Raw genomic sequence first — 25,212 nt, 5'->3', positions numbered from 1 at the left:
CCAAGGGGGGTCTTTTACTAAGCCGTGGTAGCGTTTTTAGCTTGCAGTACAAATCAGCTGGCGGTAAACGCCAAGATGCCCATTATATTCCTATGGGTGTCTCGGCATTTACCACCAGCTGATTTCTACCGTGAGCTACCGCGGTTTAGTAAAAGATCCCCTAAGTGCTTTTCTGTAAGGGCATGTGTAAGTGACATAGGGGGAAATTCTATAAATGGCACTCAAAAATGTTTGAGTACCAACAGGAAGTAGAGGGTGACACAATGAAGACAAAGACTTAGCGGAGAGATTGAATGAATTCTTTGCTTTGGTCTTTACCGAGGAAGATTTAGGTGGGATACCGGTGTCGGAAATTATATTTCAAGCGGACGAGTCGGAGAAACTAACTGACTTCACGGTAAACCTGGAGGACATAATGGGGCAGTTCAGCAAACTGAAGAGTAGCAAATCTCCTGGACCGGATGGTATTCATCCTAGAGTACTGATAGAACTGAAAAATGAGCTTGCGGAGCTACTGCTAGTGATATGCAATTTATCCTTAAAATCGAGCGTGGTACTGGAAGACTGGAGGGTGGCCAATGTAACACACAGTTTTTAAAAAGTTTCCAGGGGAGATCTGGGAAATTATAGACCGGTGAGTCTGACGTCGGTGCTGGGGAAAATGGTAGAGGCTATTATTAAAAACAAAATTACAGAGCACATCCAAGGACATGGATTACTGAGACCGAGTCAGCACGGCTTTTGTGTGGGGAAATCTTGCCTGACCAATTTACTTCAATTCTTTGAAGGAGTAAACAAATATGTGGACAAAGGGGAGCCGGTTGATATTGTGTTTCTGGATTTTCAAAAGGCGTTTAACAAGGTACCTCATGAAAGGCTACAGAGGAAATTGGAGGGTCATGGGATAGGAGGAAAAGTCCTATTGTGAATTAAAAACTGGTTGAAGGATAGGAAACAGAGAGTGGGGTTAAATGGTCAGTATTCACAATGGAGAAGGGTAGTTAGTGGGGTTCCTCAGGGGTCTGTGCTAGGACCGCTGCTTTTTAATATATTTATAAATGATTTAGAGATGGGAGTAACTAGCGAGGTAATTAAATTTGCTGATGACACAAAGTTATTCAAAGTCGTTAACTCGCGACAGGATTGTGAAAAATTACAGAAGGACCTTACGAGACTGGGAGACTGGGCGGCTAAATGGCAGATGATGTTTAATGTGAGCAAGTGCAAGGTGATGCATGTGGGAAAAAAAGAACCCGAATTATAGCTACGTCATGCAAGGTTCCACGTTAGGATCATCTTCTGCCTCGAACAACAGTCAGATCCTACTTTTACCGTCAGAATTGTCTCCTCTTATTTCGTTGTAAGCCACATTGAAACCAATCACATTGGGGAAGTATGGGATACAAACATCAAATAAATAAAAATAAAATAAAACCACTCTTCTAAGATTGCATCAACCAAAAACTGCCTATATGTGGTTGGCATTGTGACGAATTGGCAGCTGCCCTGTTTTTTATCTGATCATGAAGGAGTGTAACCTACATGATGTAGCAGGTGTGGCTCTGGCTGCCTTGTTGGGCAGATTGGATGGACTACGCAGGACTTTATCTGCTGTCATCTACTATGTTACTATGATAAAGACACTAAACACCTTCTTTTCGTTCAGGAAATAGACTTACAAGTATGGTATAATAGGAGAAGAAATGCTTTCAAGATGTATTCATTCAATAAAACATTCTGTCAATTTTGAATTTGATTTCTTGCCTCTGAACCTGAGTTCAGTATAAGTTATGTTCAGGTACAGTAGGTATTTTCCCTGCCCCCAAAGGATTTATGAATCTAAGGGCTAAACGTACTATGTTAATTCACATTGTTGCTATTTAATACAGGCCCCATTATTGTCAGTGAAAACCATTTACTAATAATATGTGTTGTTACATTAACACAGGTCAGTATATTTAATCTTAAGTTTGTACCTGAGGCAATGGGAGGAGAAATGACTTTCTCATAGACACAAGTAGTGGACTTTTAACCCTCCCCCCTCTTGAGTTTTCTACATAGATACAAGACATGATTTTAATCACTTCTCTTGTGTGGTGATCATCTGTGCCACTCAGTCACTTTGATATAAATTTTCATTCATCCAAAGTGAGATAGGGCTGTGCTAGTGAGATGTCTATACTTGCCCTCTCCTGTGCTCTTGTTCTCCCACCCTACCCCCAACCACCCACCACTGAATTATGCATTTTTCTAATCTTAGCTCTCTTTGCTTCCATTGACAGGGAAAAAATCACATTTTTTACAAGACCAAGAATTAATGTACCTCCTCTGCCAGCTGACGACGTGTGATATGCTACATTGTACACATGAAGTATTTATCTGTTCGTTTTATTTTTCTGAAATTAGTAGACTAGGTAAATTTATCTCTAAAAGGTTTGTTGCAAGAGCTATTGATATACACATTTTGTAAAAAAATAAAAATAAAGGCAAACAAAATATATGCATACATATCTTTATCTATACATGTGTGTACATAAATATATATATATATAAATATATATACATATAAATATATATATTTTATAATTCTAGTGACTGCAGCAAGGCCTGGTTTATCCTTGCTGTGACATTTTGACATCTCTGATGACAAGTTATTTTATACAAAAAGAGTAAAACACTTAAAAAATCAGCTCTCCTGTTAAGAGATTATGCAGTTTTTAAGCTGTTTTATGTGACTTAATAAAGGCTGGAAGGCAGAAACAAAGTAAGTTCAGGCCACTTCACTGTATTGTAATTTATTTATACTGTTATTTTTTTCCTTGAAGGAAAATACCTGCTTTAAGATGTATTTTAAGACTGAATTGTTTCTCCTCAGTATTTTGTTGCATAGTTGAATGGATCGGCTGAGCTTACTTAGTTTCTGATACCTAAACTGAAAATATTATGTGCTGGGCCCGTTCACTTTCATCAGCTTTTACTGTTTGTACCTTTATTATTTACACTGTATCCTTCAGCACTGTCTTCTGTAACCTCTCAAAATATTATCACCTGCAATGTTTTTCATATGAATTAAAGACATCATTAAATGTTGCGGACTTGAGTCCTGTGTCCTGTGAGAAAGCATAGACTGGATTGCTTGTGTTTCTGTTGGTGCATGATTGTAACTGTTGGGATTACAGCATGCTGTAAGGAAAAACTTTAGATGGTATCCTCTTTCAAGGGTAAATAGAAATTTATTGAGAATTTCACTTGTTTTCCTCTGCTGCCATCCTCCATCCCCCCTCTAATTGGAAAATGCTGGGCAGATAATGGAAGGCGAAAGTTAGCCTTTGGAGAAACCGCTTACATTTCCACCCCTCTGTATCTTTTTCATTTCCATTTTTAATGTCATTATTAAGGGGCCGTTTTACCTAAGTACATAAGATCTGGGATTAGCGCATGTTTCTGCTTATTTTATAAAGTAGTCGTGTAAATCACCTACCTATACAATAATTGTGTACAAATAACCTGCTTTTTTGGTATTGTGTTTACTTGTATGTGTCGGGTGGTTTGATAAGAGGCATTTTACACACACATGTGCCATCATATATGCATGATGTCTTTATGAAGTTGCCTTTTTAGTGCTTTATATATGAAATACATAAATATGCTCGGATAGCATGAGCAAAGTAGAGGCCAAATTCAAAACTAGGAAGGAGAATGTGAGCTGCAAAGATGTTAGTTGAGAAGCTTGGTGACAAAGGCCTATAAAGAGTGTAGGAAAAAAATAAAAAGGAATAACGTGGATAAAAAGAGAGATGGTTCCAGTATTAAGACAATCAGGAGCAGAATCCATCAAGTTGGGGTGCTTGTATTCCACTTTGAGGAATATGAAATTCATGTGTCTTTCACCCTAGTGTGGGGAGATGAAAGTTTGGTGGGTGAAACAGAATTATTTTGTTTTAGACATCCTAACCTTAACTTTTCAGTGGTTCTTCTTGCAGAACTATGGGGTCCTTTTACTAAGCTGTGGGGAAAAGGGCCCAGTGGTAGTGGCGTGGGTCGTTTTCCCCATGTGCCAGGGCCCTTTTTACCGAAGTGGGTAAAATGCCTCCCCCCAAAAATGGCCACGCGGCGGGGAGCATGTACCGCCACCCATTGAGGTGGCAGTAAGGGCTCCCATGGTAACCCAGCGATGGGCAGGCGGGGCATTGGGCAGGCGGGGCATTGGGCCAGCGGTAGTTCTGGATTAACGAGTGGTAAGCCCGCATTGGACTTACTGCTGCTTTGTAAAAGATCCCCTATGTTCCTATGTCAGTCATCCTCACTTCAATCACCGCTACAACTTTAGTCCCATTTATTATTTTTCCTACAGACACAAAATTGGAGTGGAGGAGTGGGCCAATGTTTAGTGCAGCAGCCTTTGATCCTGGCAACCTGGGTTCAATTCCCACTGATGCTTCTTGTGACCTTGGGCAAGCCACTTAACCCTCCATTGCCCCAGGTACTAATCTTAGATTGTGAGCCCTCTAGGGGCAAAGAAAGTACCTGCATATAATGTGTACAGCACTGCATACATCTAGTAGTGCTATAGAAATGATTAGTAGTAGTAAAATGGGAGAGAAGCTGTTTGTTCTCTCCCCTTCATATTTTCATGATGCCTCTTTGTGTAAATGTAATTGTTAAATATACAGATATGTGGTATCAACAGGGTGCTGCCTTTGTTCTAGAAATGGGTATGCAAATTCAAATTTATGTTTCAATTATGACCACCCCCAAATTCAACTATAGATGTATGTGGATATTCCACTGCAAGAAAAGCCACCTAAAAACTGAAGTCATCCCTTTTTTTCTGTCTTAATCTAGTGAAGGTTCTTTGATGCTGTGAATGAGAACCATATTTCAGCCAGAGTCTTCCATCAGTAGTTTGCAAAAAAAAAACAACAACGTGTTTCTACATGCATGATTGACCTCAGAGTTGCAAATAGAATTCTAAGCAATGGCTGAGGTTGAGCAGAATAGCATCATTCTGCAATATTGGAGAATCTGTACAACTCCTGCCTGCCAAGGCATTTACCTAATCACAAAGGGGTCGATATTTTAATGGACTTGTTTAGTCAGCATGGGGTGCTCACTGTCTAAGTCCTATGTTTTCAAAAATTGGGTCTGCCGGTTGCAACAGGCCAAACGTTGTGCAGGAGAAGGCAAGATTAGAGACATTACAGGGGTGGGACCAGACATTTTGTGGATAAAAGTGATATCCAACTGCTGTCTGAATAATGTTATCCAAAAAAATTGCAGTTCTAACTTAAATGTCTGTTATTCATTTATCTAAACAGATAGGGTGACTAAATATCAGGTATAAAGATAGAGAAATAAAATATCTGCTTATCTTTATATGGCAATATATTGAAAATCCCAATGCAAAACCTATGAATGAATATGTTAGGTAGTAGACTCTTATATCACATACTAACCAAGCCTTGGAGGTAACTCCTTTCACACAGGGTACACAGCCCTGTGCTTTACCTAGATCATCATCAGCTCTACAAATATTAGTGTGAAATATATTCTTCAAACATTAAAATCTAAATTTCAGCATTATTTAAACTTAATAACTCCAATCTGAATTTTAAATTTAATTCACAAAAAAACTTTTTTTACTTACCTTTTGAATGTTTACTTAGGTCTGTCACCAACACAGCCATGTTTTGATAACCCTGCATCAGGGTGATAACCCTAAAAAAGTAAAAATACGGAACTAATGTAATAATATATATGCTGGCAAGTGTACAAATATATATTCTATGGTGCACGTACCTTCTGCCACATTCTGAGGAAGTGTTCTTGGGAGTGTGTTGAAGTAGGCATCCAAAAAGGAGTGGAGGAGTAGCTCTAATGGTTAATGCAGTGAATTGAAAACCAGGAGAACTGGGCTTGATTCCAACTACAGCTCCTTGTGACTTTGGGCAAGTCTCCTTAACCCTCCATTGCCCCAGAGTCAAAATAAGTACCTGTATGTAATATGTAAACCGCTTTGATTGTAACCACGGAAAGGCAGTATATCAAACCCCGTCCCCCTTTAACTCATGCAGCTGTATTTCCAAACCTGTTGTGTCATGTGAAATATAGCTGCACAAAAAACTGGTGCAAACGTCCATGGGCATGCTGTGCCCATGGAAAGTTTCAAGGTGAAAAGTATGTGTGGAATTTCACTTTGCGAACTGGCACAATGTCAGCAAGATAGAAAGTGCCTGCTGATGTTGTCCCAACTCACAACTGTCTTCAGAAAGGCAGTTAAAAAAAAAATAAATCTATATTTCCTAGCTGAAACTTCTACCAGAAATAGAAATAACAGGGCCAATGTTCAAACAACCAAATGAAACAAAATAGAACAACAACAAAAAAAGAAATACAGCAAAAGCTGAGCTCCTAAATTTGTCCTCAATTTTCAATCAAACCTAGAGGCTGATAATTCACCTAAATTTTAGGATGGCCATTTATAAACCTAAATTTACAAGGCTAATTTAGGGGGATCTTTTACAAAGGTGCAGTAGCGTTTTTAGTGCATGCTAATGATTAGGGTGTGCTAGATGCAGATAGGAATATATGGGAGTCTCTAGTGTTTAACACAAGCTAAAAACACTAGTGCGCCTTTGTAAAAGGACCTCTTGGGTGCTTAGCACTGAAAATCAGTGCTAGGCCCTTAACTTTTTTCCTTCCTTAAATTCACCCCTGTTGTCATTCACTTTTTTGGAGCCCTAGTGAATATCTGAAGAGGTCCATTTAGGAGCCTAACCTTCAAAGTTTGTATATCAGCTTCATTGTGTACAACTGTTCTGCCTGGTATTCTGAGAGTGTGGTGTTCTCTCTTAGTCTGATGTGGAGATGATGAGGGAACCCTCACATTGAGCACAATGCCTTTACACTACAGATGATACAGAATGGAGAAGGGAAGTGCAGTGTGCTGCCTTTTTTAAAAAAAATTGTGGAAAACTTTATTGAAACAAGTGTCTTCATTCTCTGAAGTCAGCCTGTACAAATGGGCAGCAATTCGAGCTGTGTGTCATTCTGGGATGCCACATGGAGACAGCACTGGCCATGTGACTACTCTCCCTCCAGCTCTTGCCAAGAAATGCATTGTGGGTATAGCTGTTAGTAGCCTATATTTAACTTCCTCCTTGAATGTGATGGTGGTGTCAGGCTTTATGTTTTTGCTATTTTGAAACTGTGTCATTGTCATCCTGCATATATATCTGATCTAGGAGAGTACTTTGCAGTACATTGTCACACGGTAAGCCATGAACCTTATGTAAAGACATTTTAACTTAGTAAATTTGGTTTTCAAAATACTGTTTTTTCAAATACTGTTGTCCAAATACTTCTCAAAGAAATTGGCTGGGTGGTCTCTATAAAGATCCAATGGATAATCTTTTTTAATTTGCTCATGATTTTCAGGAATCTGGTTTGTTGTTTGTGTTGTAATAATTTTATTTCATGCTGTTACCATCCCATTTAAGAAGGAGTAATGGCGCTGAATATCCTGATGAAAAAAAAACCCATTAATCAGAATTTCTGTTGTAAGATGTAAGAAATATTGCCTCCATGTGTATAAATCAATATTTCTCTCTAACACTGTTGCAATAAACCACAAATTGTAAGTTCTCACTTGTTCATTCTGTTTGTTTTTAAGTAAAGTGGTGTGGTAGTGGTGTTAGTCCACTTTTTAAAGATAATAAATAGAAACAAAACATAGAAAAGAAAATAAGATGATACCTTTTTTTATTGGACTAACAATACATTTTTGATTAGCTTTTGAAGGTAACCCTTCTTCAGATCAGAAATGAACATGTTGACAAATATCAGAATATATAAGTGAAACACAAAAGTATTCCAATGACAGTCTCTCACAGGAAGAGGGTGGGGTGGGTTAGGTAAGAAACAGGGAGAGCTGGGAGGATGAGAGACAGAGAGATGGCTAGATGATAAGAGGGTAACAAAGCAGTATAATTTTATGGTTTATAATGGGATAGAAAACCCAGATCTTTGTTAAGTCCTGTCTGGTGGGTGTCAATATTTCATCATTTTGAATTCAAAGGTCTTACATTCCTGGATTGTCTTAAAATTTTCTTTTAGTATTCTGATTTTGTAAAATGCTGTCCTACAGCAGTGACACCCTGGTTGCGATTGTGATATGATGTGTATGTTAAATTGATTCTCGTCTTTAGTATCTGGCTTATTTCTCCAATATAGCACCCTTCTTCACACTTTTTGCAACAATAAGGAGGTGTTGACTTGGGAGGGGCCTGAGTGGGTTAGGAATGTATGGAAGAAGGCTCAGTGTTATGGAATATTCACTTATGTGCCTAACTGCCAGAATTTAGGCACTAGCATTTACACAAGCCTTTTGAGCTAGCACAAGTGCTCATACCTAAAGTTAGGCGTGAAAATGTGGGCTTAAACTAGTATTCTATAAATGCAGGTCTGCGTAGAACTCCTGTTATAGAATTGCCACTTAGTCGGGGTGGGGATGGGGATGGGGATGGAGTCTGGCTCTGTAAGCGATGGCTGCTTCTATACTGAGCTCCTTTGTCTTACTAAAATAACCAGGGTTTAAAAAAAAAAATCCTACCGGGTCTCTCTCTCCCTGCCCCTTCTCCATGCAGTCAGACAATCCTGGGACTTCATGAGAAACAAGGAGCGGTTTAGAGCTTGTGCAGAGCTGTGCAGCAGGGAGAGTGCTAGTTAGCTGCCAGTGAGGGGAGTGGAAGGATCCAGGGGAACTCTGACAAGGTAGGGAGATCATTTAAGGGATTTTTTTTTCTGTAATGTGAAGGTAAATCTAGTACAGAGACTGTGGAATGTTATGGAGGTCAGTGAGGAATGCATGTGCTCTCTGAGTTTCCCTGGTAACCTGGGTAAATATTCTTGCTGCTGCTGTTACCTGTTGTTGTCAGTTGGGAGGGAGACTTTGAGGAAAGTGTTTCACTGATCTCTGTTAAACTTTAAAAATTGTCAAAGAACTGACAGGTCTGATTTGTGGTTAACAGAGAGCATATCGGTGTGTGTGACTGGAGTAAATTTTAAGTTCTAGAGTGGTAAATAATAGTGAGAGTCCTGCAGGAAATTAGTGAACTCTCAAGCGAATGAGAAGAAATATTATATTAAATGAGACCTCTGGGAAAATTCTCCTGTGTATTATAACCAGAGTGCTTATACTGTGAAATTTGTGACCCAGGGCAGGTTTGTACATAGGCAGTTTTTGCCCTGATTATCAATAAGACCTGGCTTTAAGAATGAGTGTAATGTAAGGATGAATGAGTGCTATTCATGTCCTCACCAGAAATGTCAGCTGGGAGTGCCGATAATGGTTAGGTGAATAATTAATTTCTCTTTAGAAAAGCTATAGGCTAGGGAGTTCATAGGTCTAAAGGGAAAACTGACAGGTAGCTCTGTGTTTACAGATATATTTAAGCTGCTGGCTTTGGAACCAGTTGTCTAGAACTAAGTTAACTGGTGTTATTAAAAAATGAAACTGACATCTGAAAGTAAACGGTTTATTTAAAGTGAACCTAACTGTCCTTGGCAGACCAAGCAGCTGATGCTGTCACCAAGAGTGTTAGAACTGCGAGTAAAGACGTTCTGCTAGTATAAGCTGATGTAGTTATAAAAAAGAGTGGTTCTTGGAAAGGGAATGTCAGTCCCCGAGCTGAATGAGTTAAAGGTGTGAATGGACAAGTATATGTGAGAAATTTTTACTTAATGCTTAGGTAGGTTTAGACAGAAGACACCTAATTATGGGGTCCTTTTACAAAGGTGCAGTAGGCTCTATGTACTTGCAGTACACACCAAAACAAGACTACCGCCAAGCTAGCATGCCCCCCTGGCGGTAATTTTGGATTTGGCATGCACCCATACTGCAGGGACAAATTATTTTTTTTATTTCCTACCATGCATGGCGTTTCTGGCATTAATTGGCAGTTGGCATGCGCTGACTGTGTAGCATGTGAGCCCTTACAACTAGATCAATGGCTGGTGTAAATAGGCACACACTGGTTTCAGTTTTACTGCAGGCCCTTTTCCTGACCCATTGAAAAAAAAGCCCTTTTTCCCAGACGTGGGAAAAACTGGCCCAGTGCACACCAAAAACATGCCTACACTACAGCAGGCCCCTTTTTGCCATAGCTTAGTAAAAGGATCCCTATGTATTTTATTTTCTGGGAAAACTAGATAGGGAAAATAAACTCACATTCAAAGAGATGGTGTCTACTTATGTCTAGCTAGGGCTTAGGATCTCCTTTTGAGTTTTAACAGAAAGTAGGAAGAAGACAAAAGTTGTCCATACTTACCTGTAGAAAGTTTTCACTGAAGAACTGTTGTCGCAAGGCGCCCACTATTCAAGAGAGCCCTAGGAAGAGGAAAAACAGCTAAGTGACTGAGTATAAAAGAAACAGTGACAAGGACAAAGATAACACAGTGAAAGTGACAGAAAGATAGCAAAAAGAATAATATAGGGAGAAGAGAATAAAAGATATTTACCAGAAATAGTATTCAATGTTGATGAGTCGGAGAAACTGAAACAATGCTGGCTCCTCCCATGACCAAAGGGCGTGGATTTGGTTGTTTCTAAGATGGGCGTCCTTTGTTTCCATTATCGCCGAAAATCAGAAACGACGAAGTCTAGGGACGACCATCTCTAAGGACGACCTAAATGTCAAGATTTGGGCATCCCCGACCATATTATCGAAACGAAAGATGGACACCCATCTTGTTTCGATAATACGGGTTTCCCCACCCCTCCATCGGGACGTTTTGCGAGGACGTCCTCAGGAAAACTTGGGCATCCCTTTCGATTATGCCCCTCATAGTTTTCTGGAAACAAGTATGGTCTCACATTCAAACTCTTCCGGATACTAAAGCCCTACTGACCTTTGCTAGAATAATCATCAAACTTGGTTTAGGTCTATCTCATCTCAAAGATGAGGAACTGCAGTTACTACATACTCTTACCACTATTGCAATCTAACAAATAATGAAGACAGTTAAAAATATTAATATACTGAATGTACACTTCTGGTAGAACCCTGTATTACTTCTATATAAATATGAAATGCACATGGCAGAATCCTGCAGATATTTTCATCATAGAATAAATGGTCTCATATCAAGTCCTACTTAAACTTGGAGACATAACATTAAGTATAAAGTTTACTCCTGTTTTCCATAATAATTGAGTATGCTATCTCCATATATAGTGTCATTTTACTGTTCTTACTAATGGAGAAACTGCAGAAGCGGAAGACTGTAGCCCACTACATATAAAGGATTCACAGAATGAGTAGTATGACCAGCGGGGCTCTTCCAAAAACAAGAGGATGAAAAGGATGATGAAAAAAAGCTTTATTCCTTAAAGTACCCGACACGGCACCGTGTTTCAGTTAAGTGCCTGCCTCAGTTGGTATCCTAAAGCTTATGTACTTGAAACACACACTATCTTGAAAAAGATGCAGAGTAAATGGTCAAGTATGTCAATACAGGAAAAATATGAATGTGACTTTTGTTTGCAACGTTCATATTTTTCCTGCATTGACATACCTGACCTTTTACTTCACGCCTTTTTCAAGATAGCGTGTGTTTCAGCTACATAAGCTTTATGATATTGATATTCTGTACCAAGACCCCTTAGGCAGGCACTTAACCGAAACACAGTGCCGTGTCAGGTACTTTAAGGAATAAAGCTTTTTTCATCATCCTTTTCATCCTCCTGTTGATTTTGGAAGAACCCCGCTGGCCACACTACTCCTTCTGTGAGTACTGTTCTAACTAATGTCATAAAGTTGGAATTTTCACTCCTGAAGATGGTAATATATTCGGGTTTCTTTTTTTTTTTTTTTTTTTGCTATTAAACTATTTTGTGGGGCTGTGTGTATAAAATAAGTGCTGCCAAATAACGCAGTCCCCACAGGGAAATATCTTTTGGCCAGTCCCCAAATCAGTATGGTATTTATTTATTAGAATTTAGTTACTACCTTTTTGAAGAAATTCACCCAAAGCACAGTACAGCAAGAATAAGCCAAACATAGGTGTCCTTTTACTAAACCACGGTAGCATTTTTAGTTCATGGTAGAAATCAGCTGGCAGTAAATGCTGAGATGCCCATACAGTGGTGGAAATAAGTATTTGATCCCTTGCTGATTTTGTAAGTTTGCCCACTGACAAAGACATGAGCAGCCCATAATTGAAGGGTAGGTTATTGGTAACAGTGAGAGATAGCACATCACAAATTAAATCCGGAAAATCACATTGTGGAAAGTATATGAATTTATTTGCATTCTGCAGAGGGAAATAAGTATTTAATCCCTCTGGCAAACAAGACCTAATACTTGGTGGCAAAACCCTTGTTGGCAAGCACAGCGGTCAGACGTCTTCTGTAGTTGATGATGAGGTTTGCACACATGTCAGGAGGAATTTTGGTCCACTCCTCTTTGCAGATCATCTCTAAATCATTAAGAGTTCTGGGCTGTCGCTTGGCAACTCGCAGCTTCAGCTCCCTCCATAAGTTTTCAATGGGATTAAGGTCTGGTGACTGGCTAGGCCACTCCATGACCCTAATGTGCTTCTTCCTGAGCCACTCCTTTGTTGCCTTGGCTGTATGTTTTGGGTCATTGTCGTGCTAGAAGACCCAGCCACGACCCATTTTTAAGGCCCTGGCGGAGGGAAGGAGGTTGTCACTCAGAATTGTACGGTACATGGCCCCATCCATTCTCCCATTGATGCGGTGAAGTAGTCCTGTGCCCTTAGCAGAGAAACACCCCCAAAACATAACATTTCTACCTCCATGCTTGACAGTGGGGACGGTGTTCTTTGGGTCATAGGCAGCATTTCTCTTCCTCCAAACACGGCGAGTTGAGTTCATGCCAAAGAGCTCAATTTTTGTCTCATCTGACCACAGCACCTTCTCCCAATCACTCTCGGCATCATCCAGGTGTTCACTGGCAAACTTCAGACGGGCCGTCACATGTGCCTTCCGGAGCAGGGGGACCTTGCGGGCACTGCAGGATTGCAATCCGTTATGTCGTAATGTGTTACCAATGGTTTTCGTGGTGACAGTGGTCCCAGCTGCCTTGAGATCATTGACAAGTTCCCCCCTTGTAGTTGTAGGCTGATTTCTAACCTTCCTCATGATCAAGGATACCCCACGAGGTGAGATTTTGAGTGGAGCCCCAGATCTTTGTCGATTGACAGTCATTTTGTACTTCTTCCATTTTCTTACTATGGCACCAACAGTTGTCTCCTTCTCGCCCAGCGTCTTACTGATGGTTTTGTAGCCCATTCCAGCCTTGTGCAGGTGTATGATCTTGTCCCTGACATCCTTAGACAGCTCCTTGCTCTTGGCCATTTTGTAGAGGTTAGAGTCTGACTGATTCACTGAGTCTGTGGACAGGTGTCTTTCATACAGGTGACCATTGCCGACAGCTGTCTGTCATGCAGGTAACGAGTTGATTTGGAGCATCTACCTGGTCTGTAGGGGCCAGATCTCTTACTGGTTGGTGGGGGATCAAATACTTATTTCCCTCTGCAGAATGCAAATAAATTCATATACTTTCCACAATGTGATTTTCCGGATTTAATTTGTGATGTGCTATCTCTCACTGTTACCAATAACCTACCCTTCAATTATGGGCTGCTCATGTCTTTGTCAGTGGGCAAACTTACAAAATCAGCAAGGGATCAAATACTTATTTCCACCACTGTAGGAATATAATGGGCGTCTCAGCATTTACCACCAGCTAATTTCTACCACGAGCTAAAAACACCACCATAGCTTAGTAAAAGACCCCCATAGACAACAGACAATTACAGCAATGAACATAGTCAACTGATTGTAAGAAGTATACTATCCAGCTCATAATCGAAAGTGATCGCCGGCCATTTCTCGACACAAATCGGGAGATGGCCGGCGATCTCGGAAAAGCGGCGAAATTGGTATAATCGAAAGCTGCTTTTTTTGACAGCATCGCCGCTTTCCCGTTGCCTCACCGGCGAAAGTTCAAAGGGGCGTGTAGGCGGCGAAGCGAAGGTGGGACATGGGCGGGTATGGGCGTGGCTACCAGACAGCCGGCTTTCGCCGATAATGGAAAAAACGGCGTTAAGCAGTATTTTGCTGGGTTTACTTGGTCCTTTTATTTTCACAACCAAGCCTCAAAAATGTGCCCCAACTCACCAGATAGTGGAGGAGTGGCCTAGTGGTTAGGGTGGTGGACTTTGGTCCTAGGGAACTAAGGAACTGAGTTCGATTCCCACTTCAGGCACAGGCAGCTCCTTGTGACTCTGGGCAAGTCACTTAACCCTCCATTGCCCCATGTAAGCCGCATTGAGCCTGCCATGAGTGGGAAAGCGCAGGGTACAAATGTAACAAAATAAATAAATAATAATAAATAGATGACCACTGGAGGGAATGGGGGATGACCTCCCCATACTCCCTCAGTGCTCACCAACCCCCTCCCATACTAAAAAAATAAAAATCTTTTTTGCCAGCCTGTATGCCAGCCTCAAATGCCGTACCCACCTCTATGACAGCAGAATGTGTTCTGTCCTCTGACAGCCTTTCCCTGGTTGTGATTTGGCTCTCGGGTGAGTGTGACACCTTTTCTGTTAGGTGCACTGCAGAGTCACATCAGCAATGCATTGTGGTGGGTGTAGGGTAGTGGGCTGTACTCCCATGGTGCTTTCCCCCTGCTAACTGGGTCAGAGTGTGCCCTGTTGTGTTTCCTGTTGTAGTCCATGCGGTAGTGGCCATTTTTGTAAGCCAGTTTTAGTTCCTTTTCCTGTGTTACCCACGTTAGAGAATGTAGTTCTTACCTTGAATGGTGCTGAAAGAGGGTATTGTACACCATTGTGCCAGCTCTGTCCTACTGCTCATCTTAGTACCAGGGGACTCTTTGCCAGTGGGGCACAACCTCTGATCTGCAGTTAACTGTGAGTAAACGTGCTTATTCAAATAAAGAACGTTTTCAAAGAGATTAGTCTTCAGATGTGAACTGGTGTGCCAAAGTTATACAGCAGCAATAAGTCCTACTGGCTGTATGCAGGTCCCTGGAGCAGTTTTAGTGGGTGCAGTACATTTGTGGGTAGTGGGTTTTGGGGGGGGGGGGGGGGTTGGGGGCTCAGCTCCCAAAGTAAGGGAGCTATGTACGTGGGAGCTTTTCTGAAGTCCACCGCAGTGACCCCTAGGGTGGCTGGTGTCCTGGCATGTCAGGGGGGCCAGTGCACTAAAAATGCTGGCTCCTCCCACGGCCAAATGTCTTGAATTTGGCCGGGGTTTGAGATGGCCAACATAACTTTCCATTATTGCTAAAAACCGATGCCAGCCATCTCAAACCCCGGCCAAATCCAAGGCATTTGGCTGGCCGGAACCGTATTATTGAAACAAAAGATGGCCGGCCATCTTTTTCGAAAATACGGGTCTGGCCAGCTGTTTGCGGCGCCGCCAAAATACATCGCCGGCGCCGGTCGATTATTCCCCTCCACGTCAACACAATACGTATTAAAACATTTTAACAGATGGCATCGGGTGTAAGTGGAGGTGGAACATAAAGAAAGATAAGATTGTAACAGGAGTTAGATAAAGGTAAAAATAACTAACTGAAGGAGAAATTGCACATGAAGTCAAGAAAGGTGCAGGAAAATGACTTCACCTAGGATTGATAAGCAAATTTTTTCTATGTAAATCCTGCTACAGTATGTGGAAGCTACTACTACTATTTATCATGTCTATAGCTGTGTTAGTCCTTGTGTATGTGACTAACTATTTAGTTGTTTCTTCCATTAAAGGCTTTTGCCTGCTTCCTCCCTAAAACAGAAATGGTTTCATTTCTTGTCAAGTAAAGTCTTCCAGAGTATAGAATCTACTCTGGAGAATGCTCCTTGCTGGGCTTCACATCATATGATTCCCTTTGGAGAGGGTGAGATTAGGCCAGGGATATTCCTTGAAATGACCTAAGCAACCTTGAAGGTGTGTAGAGATTAGGTATTCTGGCCCATTTCCTTTAACACGCCTTGACATCAGAGGTTTTTTTTTTTTAAATGTATTTTATTTATATTTGAAATTTCAAGAAGAAATGCAAACATCCTTCAATACAAGAAAGCAAAAATACTGTATCGATAAGAAAACAAATTAAAATGCAGGACATATACAATATGGGTGTGGGGTGGGGCTTCACAATTAACTAACTAACTATACAGAATTTATACTATCCAGTACAAGTGAAACAGTAAAACGTCAAACCGACAGCCAATAGTCATACAGCAGGGGTTACCACCAATAAGGACCCACCACCCTCATGAGCTACCGAAAAATCTAACAGCTGGGCGGGCCAGATAGATACATACAATTATTACCCACAAAATGCTTCTTGACAAACAGAAGGAAATTTGAAAAACATAGGACGCACCCAGCGCCAAGACTCCTTTTGTAGTATCCATGGAAACCAGTGCTGAAAGTCCACCAGCAGCACCAGCCTCTTGGAATTGGGTGGCTTGGCAGCTTTGATAAAGTGCTATCCTTGTGAATAATGCCTGCACTTCTAATAATAATATATGACAGATGCAACTACTGCACCGCCTGCTCCACTTTAACCTGCTCCCAGAAACCGGTCTCGCGCTAATCCTATTTTATGGAAAGTGCATGCAGTCACATGACTGGTACTGCTTCCTCCCTGTGACGGCATTGCCTGTGAAGCCAGTCCAGAGCAGAAAGGATGCTGCTGTTTCTTTAGTGCCGGGGACTGGACTGAGAGATGTTGCATTGCAGGTAAGGGGACACATTTCATGCACAATCTTGTTGGATCGGTTAAAAAAAAAAAAGCAGTACGAGATGGGAAGCATGCAGAGTGTGTGCACGCAGTTGCACAGAGATACTGCTACATAGTACTCTGCAGATTTTTTTTTTTTCAGCTGAAATCCTCAGCCCAAACGCTGACAGCTGAATCTGAAATCCTGGGAAAGCCCGTGGCCTATGCTCTGATAAAGGTTCTTTTGTATGGCAGCGTTAGATTGAGCCCCCTGCACTGCACCGTCATTTAAAGCACTTATTTTTGTCTGAGTAGAGGGCCCCCTTCCTTTTCTGACACATGAAGCAAATTGATACTACGTCAGAAAATGTTTTCTGTATTTTGAACATTGAGGTAGAAAATGTGCATTAGCCCTGTAGGAGAGAAAGATTAAAAAAATTTTCAAATATATTTTTTTAATTGTAGCTTGTAAAGCATTAACATATTCTGGGTCTCATGTTCTAAAGTGCAAAGTAAATTTGCAAATCTGTGCTGCATGGAAAAATAGTAAAAAACCAACTGCAAATATGCCCCCCCCCCCAAAAAAAAAGTCTTTTTTTTCAGAGCTTGTGGGGGGAGGGGGGTCACAAAAGACCTAATTTTTGCAGCATTATAAAGAGCCCTCATGGCCCAAATCAGAAGACCCCCCCACTCCCTAGGTTCCCACCTGGGGTCCAATCCATGGTGGTTCAGTGACTGTCCACCTGCCACAGCCCAGACTTGGGTCATAAATGTTTATACATGTATTTATTTATTTGGATTTATTTACCACCTTTTTGAAAGGAATTAATTCAAGGCGGTGTACAGCAAGAATATATCAAACATAAGCAACAGACAGTTACAGCAGTAAAAATATTCAAACAATAATACAAAGTATGGCATAGTATGCTACATTGTTATCTCAGACCCACCTATCCCCCTCCCCCCACCCCAGGGATCCTGAAACTCCTAGTGGTCAGACAGTGTAGTGTGCTGACTTCCCGTCACCCCATCTTGGGGCATAAATATTGTAAGAACTCCCCTGGTGAAATCCCACCTCTTCAGACATCCGAAGGCTGGCCCTATCCCTCCTTCCCAATCTCACTTAGACCCCTGATTTATCTCCAGGAATACAGGAGCTGTTAGGGGCAGGATGGATCCCTACGCGCTCCTGCGCTGATGGCTGCTGCTGACCCTAGTAGTAATCGTCTCATGACGCTACTACTAAGGGAGTGGTTTCCTATTTGACAACATGACCCTTAACGATAGTTCTGTACAATTATTACTAGGATCAGCTACAGCTACTGAGGCAGGAACAGGTGGGTTTGTTATGTCTTCTTGACTTTTGAGTGGCTCAGGGTCCTGAGAAGTGAGTAGAAAGTGAGGCTGGCCATCAGCTTTTAGCATCTTAAGAGATGAAACTTCAGTGGGGGTGCTAATAATATTTATGCCCCAGGCCTCAAAAAGGTGCCCGAACTGACCAGATGACCACCGGAGGGAATGGGGGATGACCTCCCCTTACTCCCCCAGTGGTCACCAACCCCCTCCCACCAAAAAAAAAAGTTAACAAACATTTTTTTCAGCCTCTATGCCAGCCTCAAATGTCATACCCAGCTCCATCACAGCAGTATGCAGGTCCCTGGAGCAGTTTTTAGTGGGTGCAGTGCACTTCAGGCAGGCAGACCCAGGCCCATCCCCTCCCTACCTGTTACACTTGTGGTGGTAAATGTGAGCCCTCCAAAACCCACGCGAAACCCACTGTACCCACATGTAGGTGCCTCCCCTTAGGGCTATAGTAGTGGTGTACAGTTGTGGGGAATTGGGGTTTGGGGGGGGGGCTCAGCATCAAAGGTAAGGGAGCTATGCACCTGGGAGCAATTTGTGAAGTCCACTGCAGTGCCCCCTAGGGTGCCCGGTTGATGTCCTGGCATGTGAGGGGGACAAGTGCACTACGAATGCTGGCTCCTCCCACAACCAAAGGGCTTGCATTTGGTCGTTTTGAGATGGGCGTCCTCGGTTTCCATTATCGGCGAAAACCGAGGTCATCCATCTCTAAGGTTGACCATCTCAACATTTAGGTCAACCATCTCTTAGGTCGACCTAAATGTTGAGATTTGGGCATCCCGACCGTATTATCGAAAAGAAAGATGGACGCCCATCTTGTTTTGATAATACGGGATGCCCCGCCCCTTCACGGGGACGTCCTCAGAGAGGGGCGCCCTTAGAGATGGGTGTCCCCTTCGAAAATGCCCCTCTATGTGCGTACAACATGCGTCAAATTAGAACTACCGCCCAGCTACCAGGTTAGTGCGGGAGCCCTTACCGCCACCTCAGTGGGTGGTGGTAAGTGCTCCCCCTTGCATAGTTACACGTTAAGTGCAATCTTACCTCATGGCCATTTCTTTTTTTGGCTTTTTTACCTGCTGCGGGAAAAAGAGCCTCAGCGTGTGGCAAAAAAGGCCGCCACTGCTAGCTCAGGGTCCCTTTTACCGCAGCTTAGTAAAAGGGCTCCTAAGTTAATTAGCATGCATTAAAATGTTTTAATGTGAGTTAAGAAATCTTTATTAAACCAAGTCTGTGAAAATAAGTGAAAAACATAATAAAATTATGAAAAAAGGTTAAATGAACTGAAAACATAGTAACATAGTAGATGACGGCAGAAAAAGACCTGCACGGTCCATCCAGTCTGCCCAACAAGATAAACTCATATGTGCTACTTTTTGTGTATACCTTACCTTGATTTGTATCTACCATTTTCAGGGCACAGACCGTAGAAGTCTGCCTAGCACTAGCCCCGCCTCCCAACCACCAGCCCCGCTTCCCACCACCGGCTCTGCCACCCAATCTCCGCTAAGCTTCTGAGGATCCATTCCTTCTGAACAGGATTCCTTTATATTTATCCCACACATGTTTGAATTCCGTTACCGTTTTCATCTCCACCTCCTCCTGTGGTAGGGCATTCCAAGTATCCACCACTCTCTCCATGAAAAAATACTTCCTGACATTTTTCTTGAGTCTGCCCCCTTCAATCTCATTTCATGTCCTCTACTTCTACCGCCTTCCCATCTATGGAAAAGGTTCATTTGCGGATTAATACCTTTCAAATATTTGAACGTCTGTATCATATCACCCCTGTTTCTCCTTTCCTCCAGGGTATACATGTTCAGGTCAGCAAGTCTCTCCTCATACGTCTTGTAACGCAAATCCCATACCATTCTCGTAGCTTTTCTTTGCACCGCTTCAGTTCTTTTCACATCCTTAGCAAGATGTGGCCTCCAAAACTGAACACAATACTCCAGGTGGGGCCTCAACCACGAGAGGCCAAATAGACTCAAATACATTCTGGCAACATAAGTACATAAGTAATGCCATACTGGGAAAAGACCAAGGGTCCATCGAGCCCAGCATCCTGTCCACGACAGCGGCCAATCCAGGCCAAGGGCACCTGGCAAGCTTCCCAAACGTACAAACATTCTATACATGTTATTCCTGGAATTTTGGATTTTTCCTTTAGGAAACCGTCCAACCCCTTTTTAAACTCTGCTAAGCTAACCGCCTTCACCACTTTCTCCGGCAACGAATTCCAGAGTTTAATTACACGTTGGGTGAAGAAAAATTTTCTCCGATTTGTTTTAAATTTACTACACTGTAGTTTCATCGCATGCCCCCTAGTCCTAGTATTTTTGGAAAGCGTGAACAGAAGCTTCACATCCACCTGTTCCACTCCACTCATTATTTTATATACCTCTATCATGTCTCCCCTCAGCCGTCTCTTCTCCAAGCTGTATAGCCCTAGCCTCCTTAGTCTTTCTTCATAGGGAAGTCGTCCCATCCCCGCTATCATTTTAGTCGCCCTTCGCTGCACCTTTTCCAATTCTACTATATCTTTCTTGAGATGCGGCGACCAGAATTGAACACAATACGCAAGGTGCGGTCGCACCATGGAGCGATACAACGGCATTATAACATCCTCACACCTGTTTTCCATACCTTTCCTAATAATACCCAACATTCTATTCACTTTCTTAGCCGCAGCAGCACACTGAGCAGAAGATTTCAGTGTGTTATCGACGACGACACCCAGATCCCTTTCTTGGTCCTTAACTCCTAACGTGGAACCTTGCATGACGTAGCTATAATTCGGGTTCTTTTTCCCCACATGCATCACCTTGCACTTGCTCACATTAAACATCATCTGCCATTTAGCCGCCCAGTCTCCCAGTCTCGTAAGGTCCTCTTGTAATTTTTCACAATCCTGTCGTGATTTAACGACTTTGAATAACTTTGTGTCATCAGCAAATTTCATTACCTCGCTAGTTACTCCTATCTCTAAATCATTTATAAATATATTAATTGGACAGCCCAAACGGACTCCATATACTACCTCTCAGAGTGGGACAAAAGATGTAGACACATATTAGACGAAATAGCACCCTTACGAACAAGAACTTCACGCAGACACAACTCAATACCATGGTTCAATGAAGAATTAAAAGAAGTAAAAACACAATCCAGGAAACTGGAATGCGCATGGAGAAAAATAAAAGACGGACACACACTCAACGCATGGAAACAAGTACAAAGCAGGGGCGTAGCTACGGGTGGGCCTGGGTGGGCCCAGGCCCACCCAATTTCGGCCCAGGTCCGCCCACCCAAGCGCACACCACACACTGCAGCAGCAGCAGCGCATACCACGGAGACGGCACCCGCTCGCGCTCTGGCTCAGCTCTCTCCAGGTTCTGAGGCCTGCCCACCGGTGCCTCCCATGGCCTTTTCGCTGCCTCTCAGAAGAAGCCCGTGGGGGGAGCGGTCATTCCGCCTTCGGTAGCGCGGAGTCCGTCGGTTGTTCGTTGCATTTGTCCGTTACACCCCCCCTCCCCTTCCGCTAGGGCGCTTGATCTCTCCAGAGACACGTGCTCCTTGGGTCATGCGGGAGTAGCGGGAGTACGACGAGGTGACCGACTTCCTGGGCCAGTGGGGACCCTTCCAGCAGCTCATTTTCTTCCTGCTCAGCATCATCCCCAATGGCCTCAACGGCATGTCCGTGGTGTTCCTGGCCGCATCTCCCGAACACCGTTGCCTGGTGCCGGCCACCGCTAACCTGAGCGAAGCGTGGAGGAAGGTCAGCGTCCCTAAGAAGATGGTGGACAGCATGTGCTAGCGGTACCGCCTGCTCAATTTCTCTGCCAGGGGCTGCTGCCAGGGCTGGACGTGAACATGTCTGAGATAGAGACGGAGAAATGCCTGGACGGATGGACGTACAGCATGGACGTGTATCGCTCCACCATTGTAACAGAGGTATGTGCTGGGACAGCAGGTGATTGTGTTTGTGTTGAACGCTGCACGGTGATATAATAGAAACAGCGACATGATGCACCAGGAAACACACACGTACAGATTGCCCATTACCACAATATAACTTTGCATGTAGTTGAAATGATTGCAGTGCTGTGGGTAAAGGGCCATGTCTGAGCCTGTATATCAATCTTGGAGCTCTTTTACTAAGCTATAGTAAGCAGCTAGTGCAGGGTTTATTTTGTGGTAGACAGAGTGGATCCATGCTAATATCTCCTGCGCTAAAAAGGCAGCCATCGTTGTAAAAATATTGCTGGCTGTCATGAGTGCTGATAGTAGTATGTGCATCTGCCCTGCTGGTAGTCTGATTATTTACAGAAACTTTCAAACAGTGTTTGTAGAGACTGTCATGTAGCTTTCCTTCAGTGGATACTCAATCACTCAAAACAGTGGAGAAACAAAAAAGACTTCAGCAAGTCAATAACTGCTTCTTAACCAGCAGTGCAGACATACCAGCCATGGGAGGTCAGAAAAAAACTCCACAAATGGTGCAACTGTGTGGGAAGAAGAAATGGCAATAACAATTCAGAACAGAACAGTAATGTCAGCTATGCAGATGACTTCAGTTTCTCAATATTTTCAAATTATATTTTTTTCAAACACTACTTATCCAGATCCTTCCAAAGCGTAGCTGTTACACATCCCAAGGAATCCTCATTTCACATCTGCTGCTTTAGGGAATTGATTAATTTCCCTTGACCACAGCGATCTTCAATAGGGCAGTGTATGGGAGGCGGGGATAGTGCTGGGCAGACTTTTATATAGTGCCCACCCATATTAGCTCTGGGCCCACCCAAAATGTCAGGTCTGGCTACGCCACTGGTACAAAGGAAATACAAATACGCAATAAGACAGACCAAAAGGTCATACTACAAAACCAAAATAGGGCCAGACTACAAAAACACGAAGATACTATATCATCTCATAAACAAACTACTAATCACAACGCCGGTCACAACAACCAACACTGACATCCCATCTGCAGACAACCTTGCTAAATACTTCAGCGAAAAAATTGCAAACCAATGCAATACTATACCTCAGGACAACACAGACATCAAAAACTTCATCAATGGTCTAGAGCCAACCCCTGGTGAATACCCAGCGGACCGAATTTGGTAAAATTTTGCTATCCTCACCACCGATACAGTTACTCAGACGATCAAAAGGTACTCCAACAGCCACTGTCAATTGGATACCTGCCCCAGCTACCTAATAAAATCCGCCCCCCACCTCTTCATGACAGACCTCACATCCCATTTAAACTTCATGCTTCAATAAGGTATCTTCCCTAAAGAAAAAGGCAACATTCTACTCACCCCAATACCAAAAGACACCAAGAAGAAAACAAATGACATCACCAACTACCGCCCAGTAGCATCTATCCCATTGGTAGTCAAACTAATGGAAGGCTTGGTAACCAAACAACTTAACGACTACATAAACAAATTCGCAATACTACACAATTCACAATCAGGATTTCGCCCCTTAAACAGTACCGAAACAGTACTACTTACTCTCCTAACTAAATTCAAGCAGGAAATAGCAATAGGTAAAAGCATTCTTCTCCTCCAATTTGACATGTCCAGTGTGCAAACCACACATTTTTGCCCTGTGCACATCCCTACAACAATAACTGTGCTATGCTACATGCGGTTATGGGATGTCTTTTTTCCCAGCTTCCCTTAACATTTTGCTTCATTTGTTACTGCAGTGCTCCAGGTGAAGCTCTTATTTAAAGAAGCAGTATCAGTTAGAATCCTCAAAATAACATATTACAACTTTGGACCTTTTCGTTAGCTTTCTTATTTTTCTGTTCTGATTTATTATTTTTTTTAAAGAGACTCTTGACACCTATCTGGTCTGGTTTACAGATTTTTCGTAACGAATATACCTGAAGTATATTTGCATACTTTAATCTGGTTCTTAGCCCCAGTGTATGCAAATCTATCTCATACATATTGATTATAGGTTGCTTGGAATCCAGAGTGGATTGATAATCACTGTATGGGGCAATGAAAAGGCTCAGCACTTATTTTATTCTTAACTAATAGGAAAGCCTGCCATTCAATAAAGAGAAAGAAGATGGTGGACAGGGAAATACTGGCTCTCCTTCTAGGGTGGAACTTAATAAAACAGAACAAATAAATATGCTGATTTTCAAAGATCTTACCCCCTAGAACTGTTCCACCTTAGCCTAAAACTATTTGCCAAACGTTTGAACATTTTATTGAATATCTAGAGGTAGCTCAATCACCTCAAAGTTTGATTAAAATAACAATTTTATTAACAAAAATATAGAAACTCAAATTTGTTTCCTGAATCAGTTCTGTGTCACTTATGCAACATACTCAGAAAAACATATTGCTACATGCAAGTCTATAATGCAGCAATGCTGTAGAAAAGCAAAAATGTTAGTGTAGTCCTGCCAATGTCAGTTTCTTGTTATCTGGATAAACCTGCTGGTGCTGCTCAATAGTTTGCAATAAGAACTGAAGTTCTGACTCATCTTTTATCGTGAGGCCACTGTATTCTTGAATGAGAGCAACACCAAATTCAGCATGATCATTCACCACTGTAATGTCTCCACAGCCTGCTGAAAGGCTTCTCGTGACACCCACATGTCTGAATCTACATCAAGAAATGCATCTGGAAGCTCCATCATTTGAAACAGTATCTTGTTTGAGACAACATCTTCAAGGGTCCACAGTGATTCGTGACTCTGCTCAGGACACTTATCAACAGCCTCTTTGTTGAAGTACTTACTTGGCTGTCAAAGAGGACCAGCCTGATTAGTTCAAGGATACCTTATGCGGATTGTGGAATTATTACTATTTGATGCCTTCAGAACATCAGTGTTGTTGAGTTACCAGTAAATGTTCACTAATTTAATTGATGTTTTGCCTGGACTATTTCCTTAAATTATGGGGTAAGGTCATTTTTACAAACTTCAGAAATAAGATCCACCCTAATCTGCTTCACTCTCATCAACATACTATTTTGCCTTGCCCCTTTCTTCTGCTTCTGCCCCTTATGTCTGTCCCATCTTCTCCGCGGTACCCATCCT

The 25,212-nt window shown here is 42.3% G+C and overlaps 2 protein-coding genes across 4 annotated transcripts in view; both read left to right on the top strand.

Moving 5' to 3' along the window:
* WWC3 (WWC family member 3) overlaps positions 1 to 3,090 on the top strand; it is a 240,276-nt gene extending 237,186 nt beyond the window's left edge. For all 3 annotated transcript variants that reach the window (XM_030201618.1, XM_030201617.1, XM_030201615.1), the window contains exon 23: positions 2,283 to 3,090. In XM_030201618.1, coding sequence (XP_030057478.1) covers positions 2,283 to 2,349 — 67 coding nt within the window. In that variant the 3' untranslated portion in view covers positions 2,350 to 3,090. The remainder of the gene's footprint in view (positions 1 to 2,282) is intronic.
* Positions 3,091 to 6,642: 3,552 nt separating this feature from the next.
* CLCN4 (chloride voltage-gated channel 4) overlaps positions 6,643 to 25,212 on the top strand; it is a 105,069-nt gene continuing 86,499 nt past the window's right edge. The window contains exon 1 of the mRNA XM_030201614.1: positions 6,643 to 7,273. The gene's annotated coding sequence lies outside the window, so the exon portion shown is untranslated. The remainder of the gene's footprint in view (positions 7,274 to 25,212) is intronic.

Source organism: Microcaecilia unicolor, chromosome 4 (genome assembly GCF_901765095.1).
Source record: "Microcaecilia unicolor chromosome 4, aMicUni1.1, whole genome shotgun sequence".
Taxonomy (NCBI): Eukaryota; Metazoa; Chordata; class Amphibia; order Gymnophiona; family Siphonopidae; genus Microcaecilia; species Microcaecilia unicolor.
This window is presented reverse-complemented; position numbering and strand designations above follow the sequence as displayed.